At 44.9% G+C, this 13596-nt stretch overlaps 1 protein-coding gene across 7 annotated transcripts in view; it reads right to left on the reverse strand.

Annotated features, from left to right (window-relative positions):
- The window catches only part of PATJ (PATJ crumbs cell polarity complex component), a 141301-nt gene extending 130182 nt beyond the window's left edge, over nt 1-11119 (reverse strand). For 3 of the 7 annotated variants that reach the window (XM_038143825.1, XM_038143824.1, XM_038143821.1), the window contains exons 1-5: nt 10972-11118; nt 5141-5206; nt 4892-5058; nt 3137-3319; nt 1695-1834 (exon numbers count right to left, since the gene is read on the reverse strand). In XM_038143825.1, the coding sequence (XP_037999753.1) occupies nt 1695-1834; nt 3137-3319; nt 4892-5058; nt 5141-5162 (512 nt within the window). In that variant the 5' untranslated portion in view covers nt 5163-5206; nt 10972-11118. Of the gene's footprint in view, nt 1-1694; nt 1835-3136; nt 3320-4891; nt 5059-5140; nt 5207-9708; nt 10922-10971 lie in introns of those variants that run through there. The other 4 variants (XR_005257687.1, XM_038143826.1, XM_038143822.1 and 1 more) reach the window with 3 other exon arrangements.
- Nucleotides 11120-13596: the final 2477 nt, after the last annotated feature.

The raw sequence follows: 13596 nt of genomic DNA on the forward strand, positions 1-13596 counted from the left end.
CACGCAGTCGTGCAAGGTTAAATGTTTATGTGCTTTAAAAACCTGCTTATTAGGGTGCCTTCACCAGCTTACACACTCCATTCCATCCACACTGCTCCAAACTGCCCAGCCACATTTTGCTCCAGCTTTGCCATGGTACAGAAATTTGCTCACTTCTTTACTTTGCTTCTGTGCAAAATTTAATTGCAATTCCCTTATACTTTCTTGATGATATTGAACTTCAAAGCAGAAAAAAGTACTTTTGTAGTTACACAATGAACTAGGAACTATTCTTCATTATGTTTAGCACTACATGATGCCATCTCTGAGAACCCACAAGTCAGGCGTTGATGCTGTTTTGTATCACTATTTACTCTAAAGATTGATGTGCTGCATATTTATATTTTACTTAAAATTTATAGTATCAAGCTTCAGACGTGAAACTTTCTTGGAGCAACACGCAGTTCAGTTGCTACCTTCAGATAATATAAATTTCACAGTTAATTCACCCCAGTGATGAATTTAGATCTGTGACAAGAGAGAAACCATCACTCATCTCCTTTGTTAAATATTCATTCTGAGCACGAGACCAAACTGTTACATAGACAGACACTGCCTTCAAAGCTCTGTAGGAATCCAAAAAAGTCTCCAGGAGATCTTGTCTCAGAAGCAAAACGGGAAGCATGCTGGGGAAATTTATAAACTCCGAAACAATATAACTGCACATCTTAACTAAGGCATTTGAAACTTCCTTTTTGTCGTGCCATGTTTAAGACGTTTCCCAGAAATCACTTTCTTCGAGCACTAACCATATTTCAGATTCTCTCATCAAAGAAAGTGAGCAGCAGGTCATCAAATCCTAAAGTGAGATATTCACCCTCCTTTGACATCCGGATCAGTCCATCTGTCTCCACTTTGAAAGAGCCTTAATATGCTTTTCTTTAAGTGTTCTCTGGTGTGTTCTCTGCGGGCCCATCGCCATTATCATTCCAACCTCTCCCCACTCTTTTTGTCATCCTGTGTTGGCACTTCCTGACATGTGTTATTTAAAAAGTGACACCAATGACTTGAAATCTAGACACATTTTTCTTGAGACATAATTCCAAGCACTGCGTTTGTCTCATGCCAACTCTTGTGGTTTTACAATCGCATTTTATTTTTAAAGGATTGCTCTGTCTTTTGTTGTTGGGTGAAAACCCACAGACAATACAGGAAGAAACTGCCTGAAGCCTCGATTCTATAATGACATCTGTGCAGGGATCTGTTGGGAGGAGTGGATCTAAATTTACACAGGAAACAACCAGTAAAACCAACTATAAATAGGGCATTGTCAGAAGCACATAAATAAAGGAAAAAAAAAATCTTTCAGGGACACAATGCATAAAAATTAAAACGGAATCTAATTTTTATCTTTGTATTCTTTTCTGAGTTTTCTTTTGGTTTTTTAATCAGGACTCGAGATTCTCTAAAGTGAGTCATGATTTCTGGAAATTCCATTTATGAATGGCTCGGATGTTTAAAACTCATCTGAAAACCTGATCCTCAAAACATGAGTCCCTTTCAGCTGAAAAGCCAGAATTCAAGATACCACCACCAAAATATCCCACCAGATAACCCAGACAAACATGTTATTCTGATTGAGTTTTCAACGTGAAGGTCATGACTTTTCCCTCCACGGAAAATACAATTTTCCAACACAATTATGAAGATCTCACCTGTCAGCTATGCTTCCTGGCTGGACTTCCTTGACAAAGATACCAACTTCTCCCAGGCTGGGATTTTTAAGGGCAACCACACTAAATCCAAGCCCTCCAACAGAGGGTTTATCAATCGTTATTGATTCTATTTGTCTTCCCTAATAAAACAGAAGATAAAATGATTTACTAATTTTCAATGCAACAGAATGAGCTAGTTGAAAATTTATGAACACTGGGAGAGTTATTCTCCTCCTAAGACTAAACAAAGGCAAAATACCAAATATGTTATTTCTATAAAAGCTCCTCCATTTATTATTTTTAATATGGCAACGTATTGGATATGCAAGCACTCTGAGGTTCTGAAACCTCAGGGAATTTAAGAGCTGCTTTCACACTTCATTCACATTATGAGATGAATTCCAAACTGGATGAAAACTATGAACGAAGTGCTGTCTAGAGCAATATATTTGGGATTTCTGGAAATGCTGTATAGCTAAACTAAATTACTTGTCTTTTGGCTCCCCTTGCTTTTAATGCTGATTTTTAGGTGTGCATTCAAAAGGCTGCAGCTTTTAAATAAAGAAATTAATTTCCTCCCCCTCCCTGCAGCTTCACACTTAATGCTAAAAAAAGTTTGCTTTTGCAACTGCCTGTTTTTCAGTTTAAATCCAAAATTGCTGGAGTTGTTTACTGGGAAATATTACTGGGAGAATGCACTGCTATCACAGCTCTTTTATTCCAAATAACATGCAGCCTTTACTGCTAAATCTTATCTCTGATGAGTTAATGACACACTAATGAGAAGAGTAATGCTCAAAATATTACAGCTACATTAAGGTAGTCAATTAGCAACAGTTACTTAATATACAAAGGCATGACTAAGCAATTAAATTAACAGTTCAAAATAACACAGAACAATACATTTGTGGTATAAATGCCAATCCCACATGGGTGGATGTCTGCACCTGTACAAATTCTCAGGGAATTTGGTACATCTGCATCTGGCTGGCAAAGTTAAGACATACTAAATAAAGAGTTAAATAAAATATTACATGCTAGTTTTTTAATCCTTTGCACTGTTCATAAAGTTGGTACATTTCCAATTTAAAATGTACTTGATAAACAAGTGCCTCCATCAAAACAGCTTTCTGCTGAAAATGTCCCTTTTCAATTAAGTGTCATCAAATACCAAAAATGTTTTCTGGCAGCTGAAATTTCCTTACTACGTTGGTGTGTTTGGTACAAAGTAAAACAGAAAATTGGCAATGGAAGTTAAAAAAACAAAACAGGCCACCAAGCCACTTCCTATTGCTGACATTATCTTCCAGAGGGAAAAGTTCTCAACACTTCTACTCTCTCTTGGTTAGGAGGCACCACGCTTCCAGACACACAACAAAAAAGCAGCATGAAATGCTCCAAAATGAAAAAAAGTTTGGTTCACTAAACCTTAAGAGCCTTACCTTTGCCATTTGCTGGATGATCATGTTAAATTCATTAACAGCCAGGTTTGGAGTGAAGGCTGATGCTCTGGGTGCAGGTGAAGTGCAAGGTGTCCCAGCAGTGACTGATTTGTCAGCAAACACCAACAGCCCCCTCTTGGTAAAATCAAAATCCACTGAGCGGTCTGGAGGCATGTAATTGAGCTGTTGAAAACGAACAGAGGTGTGGAAAAGCTACTGAAAACAAAAGAAGGGTTTTCCACAAATACCATTTTACGTGCAGGCTGCCCAAGGAGCAAAAAAACCTGTGTTCATATATGCCTATTCACACAAATATACTCACCTGTATAAATCAGGCAGTGCTAATATATAATCTATAACCAAGCTACCATAACAAATTGAAACTGGTTTTTAGGAGTTCCCTGTGTTTCAGGAGTTTCAGCTGTCTTTCTACTCCACTTATTTTTTTCTGTTTCTTTCATGCTTCTCCCCTGCCCATGCCCCTTACCCTCTTTTCACTCTGGTATTCCAGAAACAACACATGCAAAAACACCAAACACTAAAGAGGCTCTAAAGCACTGCTGCAACTGTTAGGGAAACCCATATAAAATTTTGGCACAAAAAATTCAAGTATTTTGAGTCATTCAGGAGCCTGAGGCCTGCTTTGTATTATCCCCTCCCCAAGGAGAGCCTAGGGTACAAACTACCACTGAACATGTTATCTCTGCTGGAACTTGCACTTCTAGTCCTCACTGATAATGAAGAAATGAAAAATATTCCCAGTGTGACATAACAAACTGGAAAATCCCATCCTGAATGAAGCCGCCCATGCTTAAATAGAATTTCAAGAAAACCCAAATTTTCTAGAGACGAGAATTCTGAACATTCCAAATACTATGTCTCAGTCACTTCTTAGATACATTTGCATTTTCATACATTCGTTTAACAGCCTGCAGATGTGCATCCAAGCCTTGGAAGGAAGGGATGCAGCATCTCTGGGAACTTGGGAAGGATGGATAATGAATGGCACAGCCCCCACCAGGCCAGCCAGGCAGGAGCACCTGCAATACACCTGGCAAGGGACAGCCTTGTCCCCCTGTCACTCATCCTGCCAGTCACTCCCTGGTTTTGATTTTATTGATGATTTTAACTGAGCTGCAGGGTGAGACCTGTCCCTGCCCATGTCCACAAAATCAAGTGCCACTTGGCTTTACAAACCAAACCACAGAAGTTCCAACCTCTGACAAAGCCAAGTCATTTTAAAACTCGCTTGGGTACAGCTGCATCAGAGCTTGGCAAATCTTCAGGCTGGGCTTTCTGCACTTTACTTGCCAAAGCAGGTTAAGCATTCTTGTAAAAATTAGCAGGAACTAAGTGATGCTGTCTTTTAGGGAGGAAAAAATGCTGCCAGTGAGCTGATAAACAGCACTTAGCTTCAGTGAAAAACAAAGGACCCCAGTTCCAACACTGTTCAGGACTCCAAACACTGGAGCTGATGCCTTTTGCAGATGTTTTTTTCCAACACAACCCCGCCTGTCCTGCATCCCTTTCAAAGCACGTTGCCCCATGACCTCCTGGTTGCAAAACCACTTCCCATTTCAGCAGTGCCTCTGCAGACACCAGCTCCGCAGAAGAAAAAACAGGCCCAACACTCACTAGCACCACGTTACAGCTTATTAATGAGAGCGCCCTCGTTAACACACGCCTACACACGCTGATCCAAGTTCCACTCGCCCAGAGTTACCATCACACCAACAGCAGGAATTTTACACTCACTTGCTCCTTCAGCTGCTTGATGGATTGCTGGAGAGTCAGGATCTGGTTGAACAGGGGGCTCCTGAGGGTGTTCCGTAGCACAGCCAGGTTTTCCTGGTGCTGGGAATCCTTTCTCTCCTGCAGCTTTGCCTGCAGCCGATCCAGGATCTGCAGCACCTGCTGCTTATCTGCACCACAAACCAGGCCAGGTTAGGAATGCAGCTGCTTTGCTCAGTGCTCAGCAAAAGGAATCATTTTCAGACCACCTACCTGCCGCTGGATTTTCGGGCATGTTGAGGGGTGGTTTTGGAATTGATCAGAATAACCTGGCTGAGGCTTAAAAAAAATAAAAATTAAATTAATTAATGATAGATCTAAACAGATCAGTAACATTTGATAAATGCAATAATACTATGCTAACTACAAGAAATTTAATAAAAAAATACTACTACCCCTGTTGTTTACCCCAAGTATTTAGCAAAGCTCTCGACACAGCCTCAGCACATCCAAAACTTTTTCCCTGTTCCACATGCTTTTCCTTTCACACACAGGAAGGAATATGAACAGCTCTTCCAAATATGAATAAAAAATGCAGGTTATGAAAAAAAAAAACTGAAAAGGAAAACTGAGACAGACATGTTCAACCAAATTATTTTGACTATTGACATTAAAGTTGTGATCTTTACAGATATAGACACAGCTAAAATCTACCTGTAATTTAGAAGATACTTTCCACCTGATCATTCGTAGACAGTATTCCAACATTCTGGATGGCAATATAGATGAAACTTCGTGTTTCCCCGTAAAAAAGTGAAGTTCACTCATGGGACAGCACAGAATTAAAGCCCCAAATTTGGCATATTAATCCCTGTTCCAACACATTCCTGAGGAAGGTCTGTTTTAATCACACCCTGATTTACAATAGGTGAAGGTTCTCTCCTCCTGTAGGTGTTTGCCTCTTTTCTACATGCATGAACAGCAAAATATCCTTTATTAAGCTTTTAAGGAGTGGAATATCCTTTTTTAAGCTCCTCCACAGTGCCAAATAGAACAGGTCTCCAACAGAGGCTGAGGCCTAGATGGCAGTATAAAAACAACAGACTTGCAATTAGCAGAGATGATAAATTTGTACCCTTGCTTGCATGTTATTAAGTTGATGTGGAGCCTGTCATTCTGAAATCTATCAAGGCAGCTCTACCAAACAAGTTTCCTTCACTTAGTACAAGCTCCTCTGAAAAAAGCCAGCCATTTAACAGCACAATTTACATATTTTAATTCTATCCAGTATATAAGTGTGTAATTTCCGAATAATATATTTGGAATTATTTTGGAACAAGACTAGCCATATCCCTCTCTCTACATAAAAGCTTTTCATTTATTTTTTATTCTCACAGCTCAAGAGGGTCATATGGTGAACGTGACACCAGGGTATGCACATTCCAGGGGCTCTCTCCCAGCAGGACCTCTGACCCTTTCAGCCCTGCCTCTGATGCTGTTTCTGCTCACACTGAAAACACCTGGAATTCTGGGAGGACACTGTTATATTTACCAAAATATTAATTATGCAGGTGAGTAGCATTCCTTCTCCTGCAGAGTTAGGTTAAGCTGATTTACCTAATTGGAAAAAACAGAAGTGGATGGAGGCGTGTCCCAAACCACAATTTCAGCTTTATGCACCCTTTCCTGTGCATATCCCAGCAGCTCTGGCTCTTCCAGGAATTCCTGCAGAGCTCGGTGGCTTTGTGTGGTTTCCACCCAGAGCCAGGCAGAATGAGTCTCTTTGCAAGACTCCTGACAGATTTAGGAGGTTATTTTAAATCAAACTCGTAGCAAGAGTTGAAGCAGCAGAGCCATACAACCCCCTGAAAGATTTTCAGGAATGCATCTGCACTTTTGGAAGTGCTGCAGCTTTATTTTCTTTTCCATTGGAAGTAAAACACTTCTAAGAGCACAGCAGCCTTTGATTCTGTGCAGAGAGCTGATTCTGAAGAGCAGATGAAAACACCATTTCCTTACACACTCCTGAGTCTTCATTAAACCCAGAAGACAAAACTTAAACCTCCTCGACTGAAAATACAGCATGAACCTTAACAAATCAGGACAAAGAATATGGAAATTTGTTCTTTCTTCCCGGTTTAACTTCCCTCCAGTCGCTTTCCTCCTCTGTTTTTCTACCTCTCATCACCAGTTAAAAGAGGAAAGCGAGCGAACCAAAAGGAGAAAGGGATGGAAAATAACTCCTGTGAGGAAAAGTGGCTTGAAACACCTTTAAACCAGCAGCGGGGAGAGGAAAAGATTAAACCCAGAGAAGAAATCCAGCATGGCAGGAAATAACAACGACTTGACAGCACCATGGCCACCCAAGAGCCAGAGCCAAGAGGCTGGTCCAGCTTCCCAACCTTCTTTTGTGCATTTATTCTTCCCTTTCCATTTTCCATTCAGCTGATCCCACAGTGAGCTGGAACAGGGAGCTAAACACTCAGAAAGAATCCTTCATGTTTTGGTGGGGTGAGGTTTGTGCCCACTCAGCTCTGAGCTGCCAGCACTGGCAGGAGGGGGACAAGAGGGGACAGGGTGATGCGTCCACACCTCACAGCAGGACCAAACTGCACCACCAGAAACATCCATGCCCAATCCAAATCAGCCTCCAAATGCTGAGCTAACCATCACCAAAATTCATCTTTTTTTCTTTGCCGGGGGTGTAATAACAGCAATTATCCAATGGGGACTGACCCAAGAAAATTGGAGATTTAAATTTTAGGAGAAGAATTATAGGTAAGAAATCTTGGCTCCGTTGAGGCAGAAGTTCTCTGGAGAAGGAGGTACAAAACAGGAGGGGAAAAAAAAAAAAAGCATTAAGAAAGTTTCAGCTTCTTGCTTGAGCTGCTCCAAGTGTCCCTAAGAGCCACTTCTGCCAGTGGATGCCCAAGTGGATCTCAGGTGATTTAACTGAAAAACAGTTCAAGTTTACACAGCACTTTGGAGTTCCTCGTGATCAGAGCTGGCCTCCAGACAGCTTGCAGTGCTTTTTAGTAATTTTTTTTTGGTACAATATGTTAAAACCACATTCACTGTTTTTTTATTCTCCTTTCTTCCATAAGAAAGCGAGGAGGAAAAAATTAAAGCAAACAGCTCCTGCTGGTGTGAAGGGATCCCTGAAAATACAAACTAATTTAGAGTTTTCAAGTCATAGATAATTGAGGACTGGACTCTAAGACCTGCTTTTGGGCACCAGAGAAACTCACAACTCCATGTATTATTGATCTCTATGTTTAAGAGCCCAAACAATTTATCATTAAACACTTTCCAAACACACTCTAAGTCCAGGCAGAGTGTCAGCAAACAGTGGATATATTAGATCCCAGGCATTAACTTTGAAGAATGATCCAAAACACTTTGGTTTGTCCTGTTAAAATCAGTTCATGCGCTCCACATCCCAGCTCCAGTCTCCAACTCCTATAGATGCTTGTTTATCTCACTGGAAACCTCAGTTCAACATTTATGTCACAGCTTCCAACATAACCATAAAATCATCGAGAAAATGATGAATTTCAGGAGGTTGAGTGCTTTGTAACCTCAGGACAGCATCCAACTGGGGTTCCACTGTCTTCACTTCTGAGAGCTGAACCCAACGCATCCGAGGGAGTGGGAAAGCTTCAGAAGGTTTTGTATGAAATCCCAAGACTTGGATCTTCTTCAAAAGCAGCACAAGGAAAAAGGAATTCCCCCATGCTGGTGCCAGCAGAGGGTCATCAGAAGAGCTGAAAGGTTTAAGTCTTCCATTGCCATCACCCCCCTGCCACTTGCACGGAGACATGGAGTGCTGCACATCCCAGAGCCAGAGGGGAGCACAGCCTCCCAACATCCCATCAACAACCTCGACAAACAGCTGCCCTCCACAAAGGGCTGCTGGAAGCTGGAAATTGAGGGCTTTGCTGCTGCAGGACGACACAGCTCAGCCAGCAGAGATTCTTCTGCCCCTTTTTCCCCACCCATCCACAGCCACCTCTGCCCCACATCCTTCCACCCGGCCTCCAACAACCCTTTCCTGCATCCCTCTGGGAAAAATCCAGCCTTATGGGATGTCCTCCCCACTCAGCCTGGCTGGAACCTTTGGGGATATTAAAACCCACAGGGGCCTAGCTCACTGCTGCCATTTCTCAAAGGCTTCTAACACAACCAGCCTCAGCAGCCAAAGGGCTCATCCCGATCCAAAGTCACCTTTCTGCACTAATGCAGTTGGAATTTTTCCTGGCCCTGTTATCATGAGTGACTAATACAGCGCATATCATCCTCCTCATCACAGAGACCTCTGACTCAGAAAATTTCAGTGTAAAAGTTGATAAAAGCAAAAGCAAGGGAAAACAGCATTTGCTAGTGTGATCTTAATCCTAAATTGTCCTAACATGCCATCAGCTGAACTTCAGATAGCCAAAATTTTATAGTTTACACGCCATCAAGTGACTCCATACTGTGAAAAACCACTATTCTAACACGTGTTTTGCTCAGTTTCACTTATACTGCACAGAAAAATTCAGTCAGACCAAGCACAGCACATACACACCTTTCCTCTGAAACCACCTCTGCTCTGTGCAATGCTGCAGGATTTACAAAAATGCTGTTGAGCGCACACTGACTGCTCCAGGCACTTGACAGAAGGAAAAAATTGAATACTTCTGTGAGTACCTGAATACTGATACGCCACACATCTCCAAGGTGCAGTGGGTCACAGCTAAATATTGTTACAAATAAAGAAAATACTGCTTGGGCAGGCTGAGTTTTACTCGCAATTAGTGACTACAGGAGGAGGAAAGTGAAGAAAACACAGCACTCGGCACCTGTGTTACCAGTCTCGGTGCAGATCAAGAGGAGCCTCACTCACTCGCCAGGCATGGTAACTTTAGCAAGCAGAACCTGAATTCCTGAATTCCTGTGGACTTCAGCCTCCAGGGAAGCACTGGAGTGGGTCCTCTGCTGTCGGATAGAAGTTAGAGCTCATGCCAAAGCTGCTCTCCACCAAGCAAAAACATGGTCTTAGAAACCTGTTCTGATGGAAAACTCCTTTCCAGTATCTAAATATTGTCATTCCCAATAAATCCTAGGTACTTTGATGACAGCGTACACGACTAACAAATCACTTCAAGGGGAACAGAGCTGTTAGACCTGGAACCATGCTGAACTTCCAAGGGTCACAAATCAAAAAGGAATGCGGAAGAACTGTTTTCTCATTAACCACCCGTAAACAAAGTAAAAACCTGCTCTGCTGAGAATCCCTGGACTGACAGGCACTGGATGGGAAGTGTTGCAACAGGTGTGTTACTTCCCTCCTCCTCTCCCCCTGAGCCAGCCTCTCCGAGCAATGGAAACTGTTTGCACAACAACACAACACCAGGATGATTCCAGTGCCATGGAGAGCCCTTGGCTGCCATCGGGAGTCACTCAGCCCTGCCCTGTCTTTACTGGGGTGTCAGGGACTTGTTGAGGTCACTGGTGCCAGAAGGGCTTTCACAGGGGGGTGTCTGATGAGTGCAGGCTGGTATCCTGGCCATGGCTAGACTGGCTAAGCTGCTGTTCACAGGTCTGGCTCTGGAAGCAGGAGATGGTTGGAAACTCTTGGAGAATTCCAGGATGAGTCAGGTTGGAAGAAAACACAGTTGGATCATCTGATCCAACTTCCCTGCTCAAGCAGGGCCATCCCTGAGCACAAGGTACAGGACTGAGTCCAGATGGTTCTGGAATGCCCCCAGTGAGGGAAACTCCACACCCTCTCTGGACAATTATTTCCAATGCTCTGTCATCCACACAGGCAAGAAGTTCATCCTCACATCCAGGCAGAACTTCCTGGGCATCAGTTTCTACCCACTGCCTCTTGTACTATTGCTTGGCACCACCAGGCAGAGCCCAGCTCCATCCTCTTGGCAAGCTGGAACACCAGTCACAGATAAACACAGGTTTTTAATCCCCTTTACATTTTCACGCACACATTTCACCCGGTGACCCCCACGGCCGTGTCCGAAGGGGAATTCACTCCTGCAGCGGTCCCGTGCCCCCCTCCCATCTCACCCCACCCCATCCGCGCCATCTCCGGGCGGACGCGGTACCTGCGGGCGGGATGCGGGGAGCCCCGGGATGCCGGGAGCGGCGGGATGGCCGCCGGCGCTCACCTGGGCGGAAGCGGGAAGCGAGGGGCGATCCCGGCTCACCTGCGGCGCAGGAAGCCGGGGCGGCGCGGCGGGAGAGCCGCCTCCCGAGGGACGGCCGGGCCGCGGCCCCTCCCGGCCCCGCGGGGCAGCGCTGCGGCGGGACACGGGCTCTGGCCACCGCGGGAAGTGCAGCGCTTGCGTTTCGGAGCCCAAATTAACTTTTGAGTCCATTTCCAGGTGAGCCCGACCCGCCGTAGCTTGGATCTGCCGCGTGGCCTCCGGCCTCCTCAGTGAAGGCAAACCGCGTGTGTGAATATGGAAGAAAAGCTTATTTTTCGCTTATTTGCAGCACACCGGTGTCCAGACTCAATGATACTCTGTGATTCTGTGTTTTGAACTCCCTGCGGAGGGGCACCTAGAGCCGGCTTGGCGGCTCTGAGGGCTCTGTTCCCTTTGGACACGGGGGTGTAGATCTTCGGAAATGTGTACAATAATATGGGTATAATAATAATTTTATAATAATATGCTCTGCTCAGCCCCAGCAGTGCAGCCCCCGTCACTTCACAGAAGGGAATGGCCAAAAACCGTAGGAAAACTTGGATGGAGTAAAGGGATTGCAAGACTTTCCCCACAGCACCCCAAAGCACAGAAACGTCACTGTGGCTTCCAAGACACAGAACGTTGTCCAGGATGGCAATAGAAACAAAATTCTCCTCCTGCTAGTCACAAAATAGGGAGCAGGCACCATTTTAGTTGAAATTCATTGTGTGAGCTGTGTGTGCTTTCTGAAAACATTAGTCTGCTTTCTGACTCACTAAAATTATATACATACACACATAGTCGAATTAAAGTCGATAAATACAATTTTTATTCTGCTACTCAGTTTCACAAGCCCATCTGCTGACCTTACACGGCCCCGTTGGTTGAACGGGGTAACAAGAGGTTTGGAAATCAATTTCTCATGAGTTCAGATTGATTTCACCTCGTTCTGGCACCCGTTTGGTTTCACTGAGCGGCAGCAGCGGCCCCAGAGCGCAAGACACGCTAAGAACACACCACTCCATCCCCCTTCCAAAGGATTCCGAGCGTTCAGCTCCCCGGCCCTAACGCTCACTTTTAATTAATGTGGCGCTCGTGAGAAGTGACAATTTTCCTGACAGTGATGAACAGCGAGTGGTGTATTTATCCACGCGAGGGACGCGCCGCAGACAGAAGAGCCGGGCACTTTTCCCATCAGTGCACCTCCGTCTCCATCTCCGAGGGCTGAGTTCATCCCGGAGCGCGCTCCGGCCCTGCCCTTTCGCTTCCAGTTGCTGAGAGGAGTATCAATTTTCATTTGCATATTTGCCTGCTCAACTCCAGGCTGCCAATTCAGTTTATGCGAAATCTCCCCAAAAGCTGTTAGATGGCAATATTTCACATCGCTGGCTGAGCTCTTTGTCAGCCATCCACAGGTTTCAAACCCGCGTTTCCACGGATTCTCGGAATATCTGGTGCCTTCTTTGGTACTGACAGGCTCCAGACAAGTCACCACGCACCAAAATAATGCCCAGAAAACCCAAAAGACTTCCAGAAAGGATGGGTAGTGATGATATTTTCCTCAGTACTATTTCAGAGTTGCTTTTCCAGCTTTTTAGGTTCGGTTTTCCACTTTTTAGGCCCCTACTTGTTTTTCAGGAAAAGCTTCTTGAGCAGATATAAACTTGGGACAGTGGTGTTGCCTTTCCTGGGTGTGTTTGATCCAAAGGACCTCTCCATCTCCTGTAAACACTCCAGGATCCCTTAGCAGTTCGTAAGTGGAAAACTGATGCCTTTGAACAGCAGAGAAACCTGAAATAACCCCAATAGGAAAACAGTGAATAATTGTCATGTTAGTGAGAACAGGGAAAGGTTTGTAATCGCCACAAAATAACTTGTGAAGAACAAATACTGATGAAAAGCTTGGGTGCTCCAGGAATTCGGTATTCATTTAAAAATTGAAATAAAGAGCATTTTTAACAATGCAGTTTTATGTGAAAATAGGGTAAGAATTTAAAATTATTTCTTTAATCCGACTGCTGTGGGTGTGCTGGACACAGTGTCAGCACACCAGGCCCGCCTGGATCACAGGGGATGCACTAGTCTGGGTTAACCAGGTTTGGCAGGTCACGCCTTTAACTTCTGCTGGGCTTTTTCAACATATTTTTCAAGTTCCCAGCCAACTCCAGACACCAGCGGGGACACTCAGAAGTGCGATTTTGCCGGGTGGGCCAATGCTATAGCGCGGGTGTTTGGAAGAGCGGGGAGGGTTCACCTCACCCGGCCCCGCCGCTCGGTTCAGGGCGGGCGGCCCTCACCCGGAGCGGCCCCAGCCCCGCTGCTGGAGCCGCCTCAGGGCTCCTCACGATTCCCCCTCCAACCCCACACCGCGCCGGGCCGCGGCCCCTCACACCCGACATCTTAAGTGCGGGCAAGCGCGGGGCCGGAGCTGGCGGCGGCCGCGGCCATCTTTACTCGGGGCGCCACCCCGCCCGTCCCAGCGCCCGGCCCTGCGAGCGCCATCTTGAGTAAGGGCGCGCTCTGCCCTCAGCGCAGCCTCGCCCG

The sequence above is a fragment of the Motacilla alba genome, chromosome 8 (genome assembly GCF_015832195.1).
Source record: "Motacilla alba alba isolate MOTALB_02 chromosome 8, Motacilla_alba_V1.0_pri, whole genome shotgun sequence".
Lineage (NCBI taxonomy): Eukaryota > Metazoa > Chordata > Aves > Passeriformes > Motacillidae > Motacilla > Motacilla alba.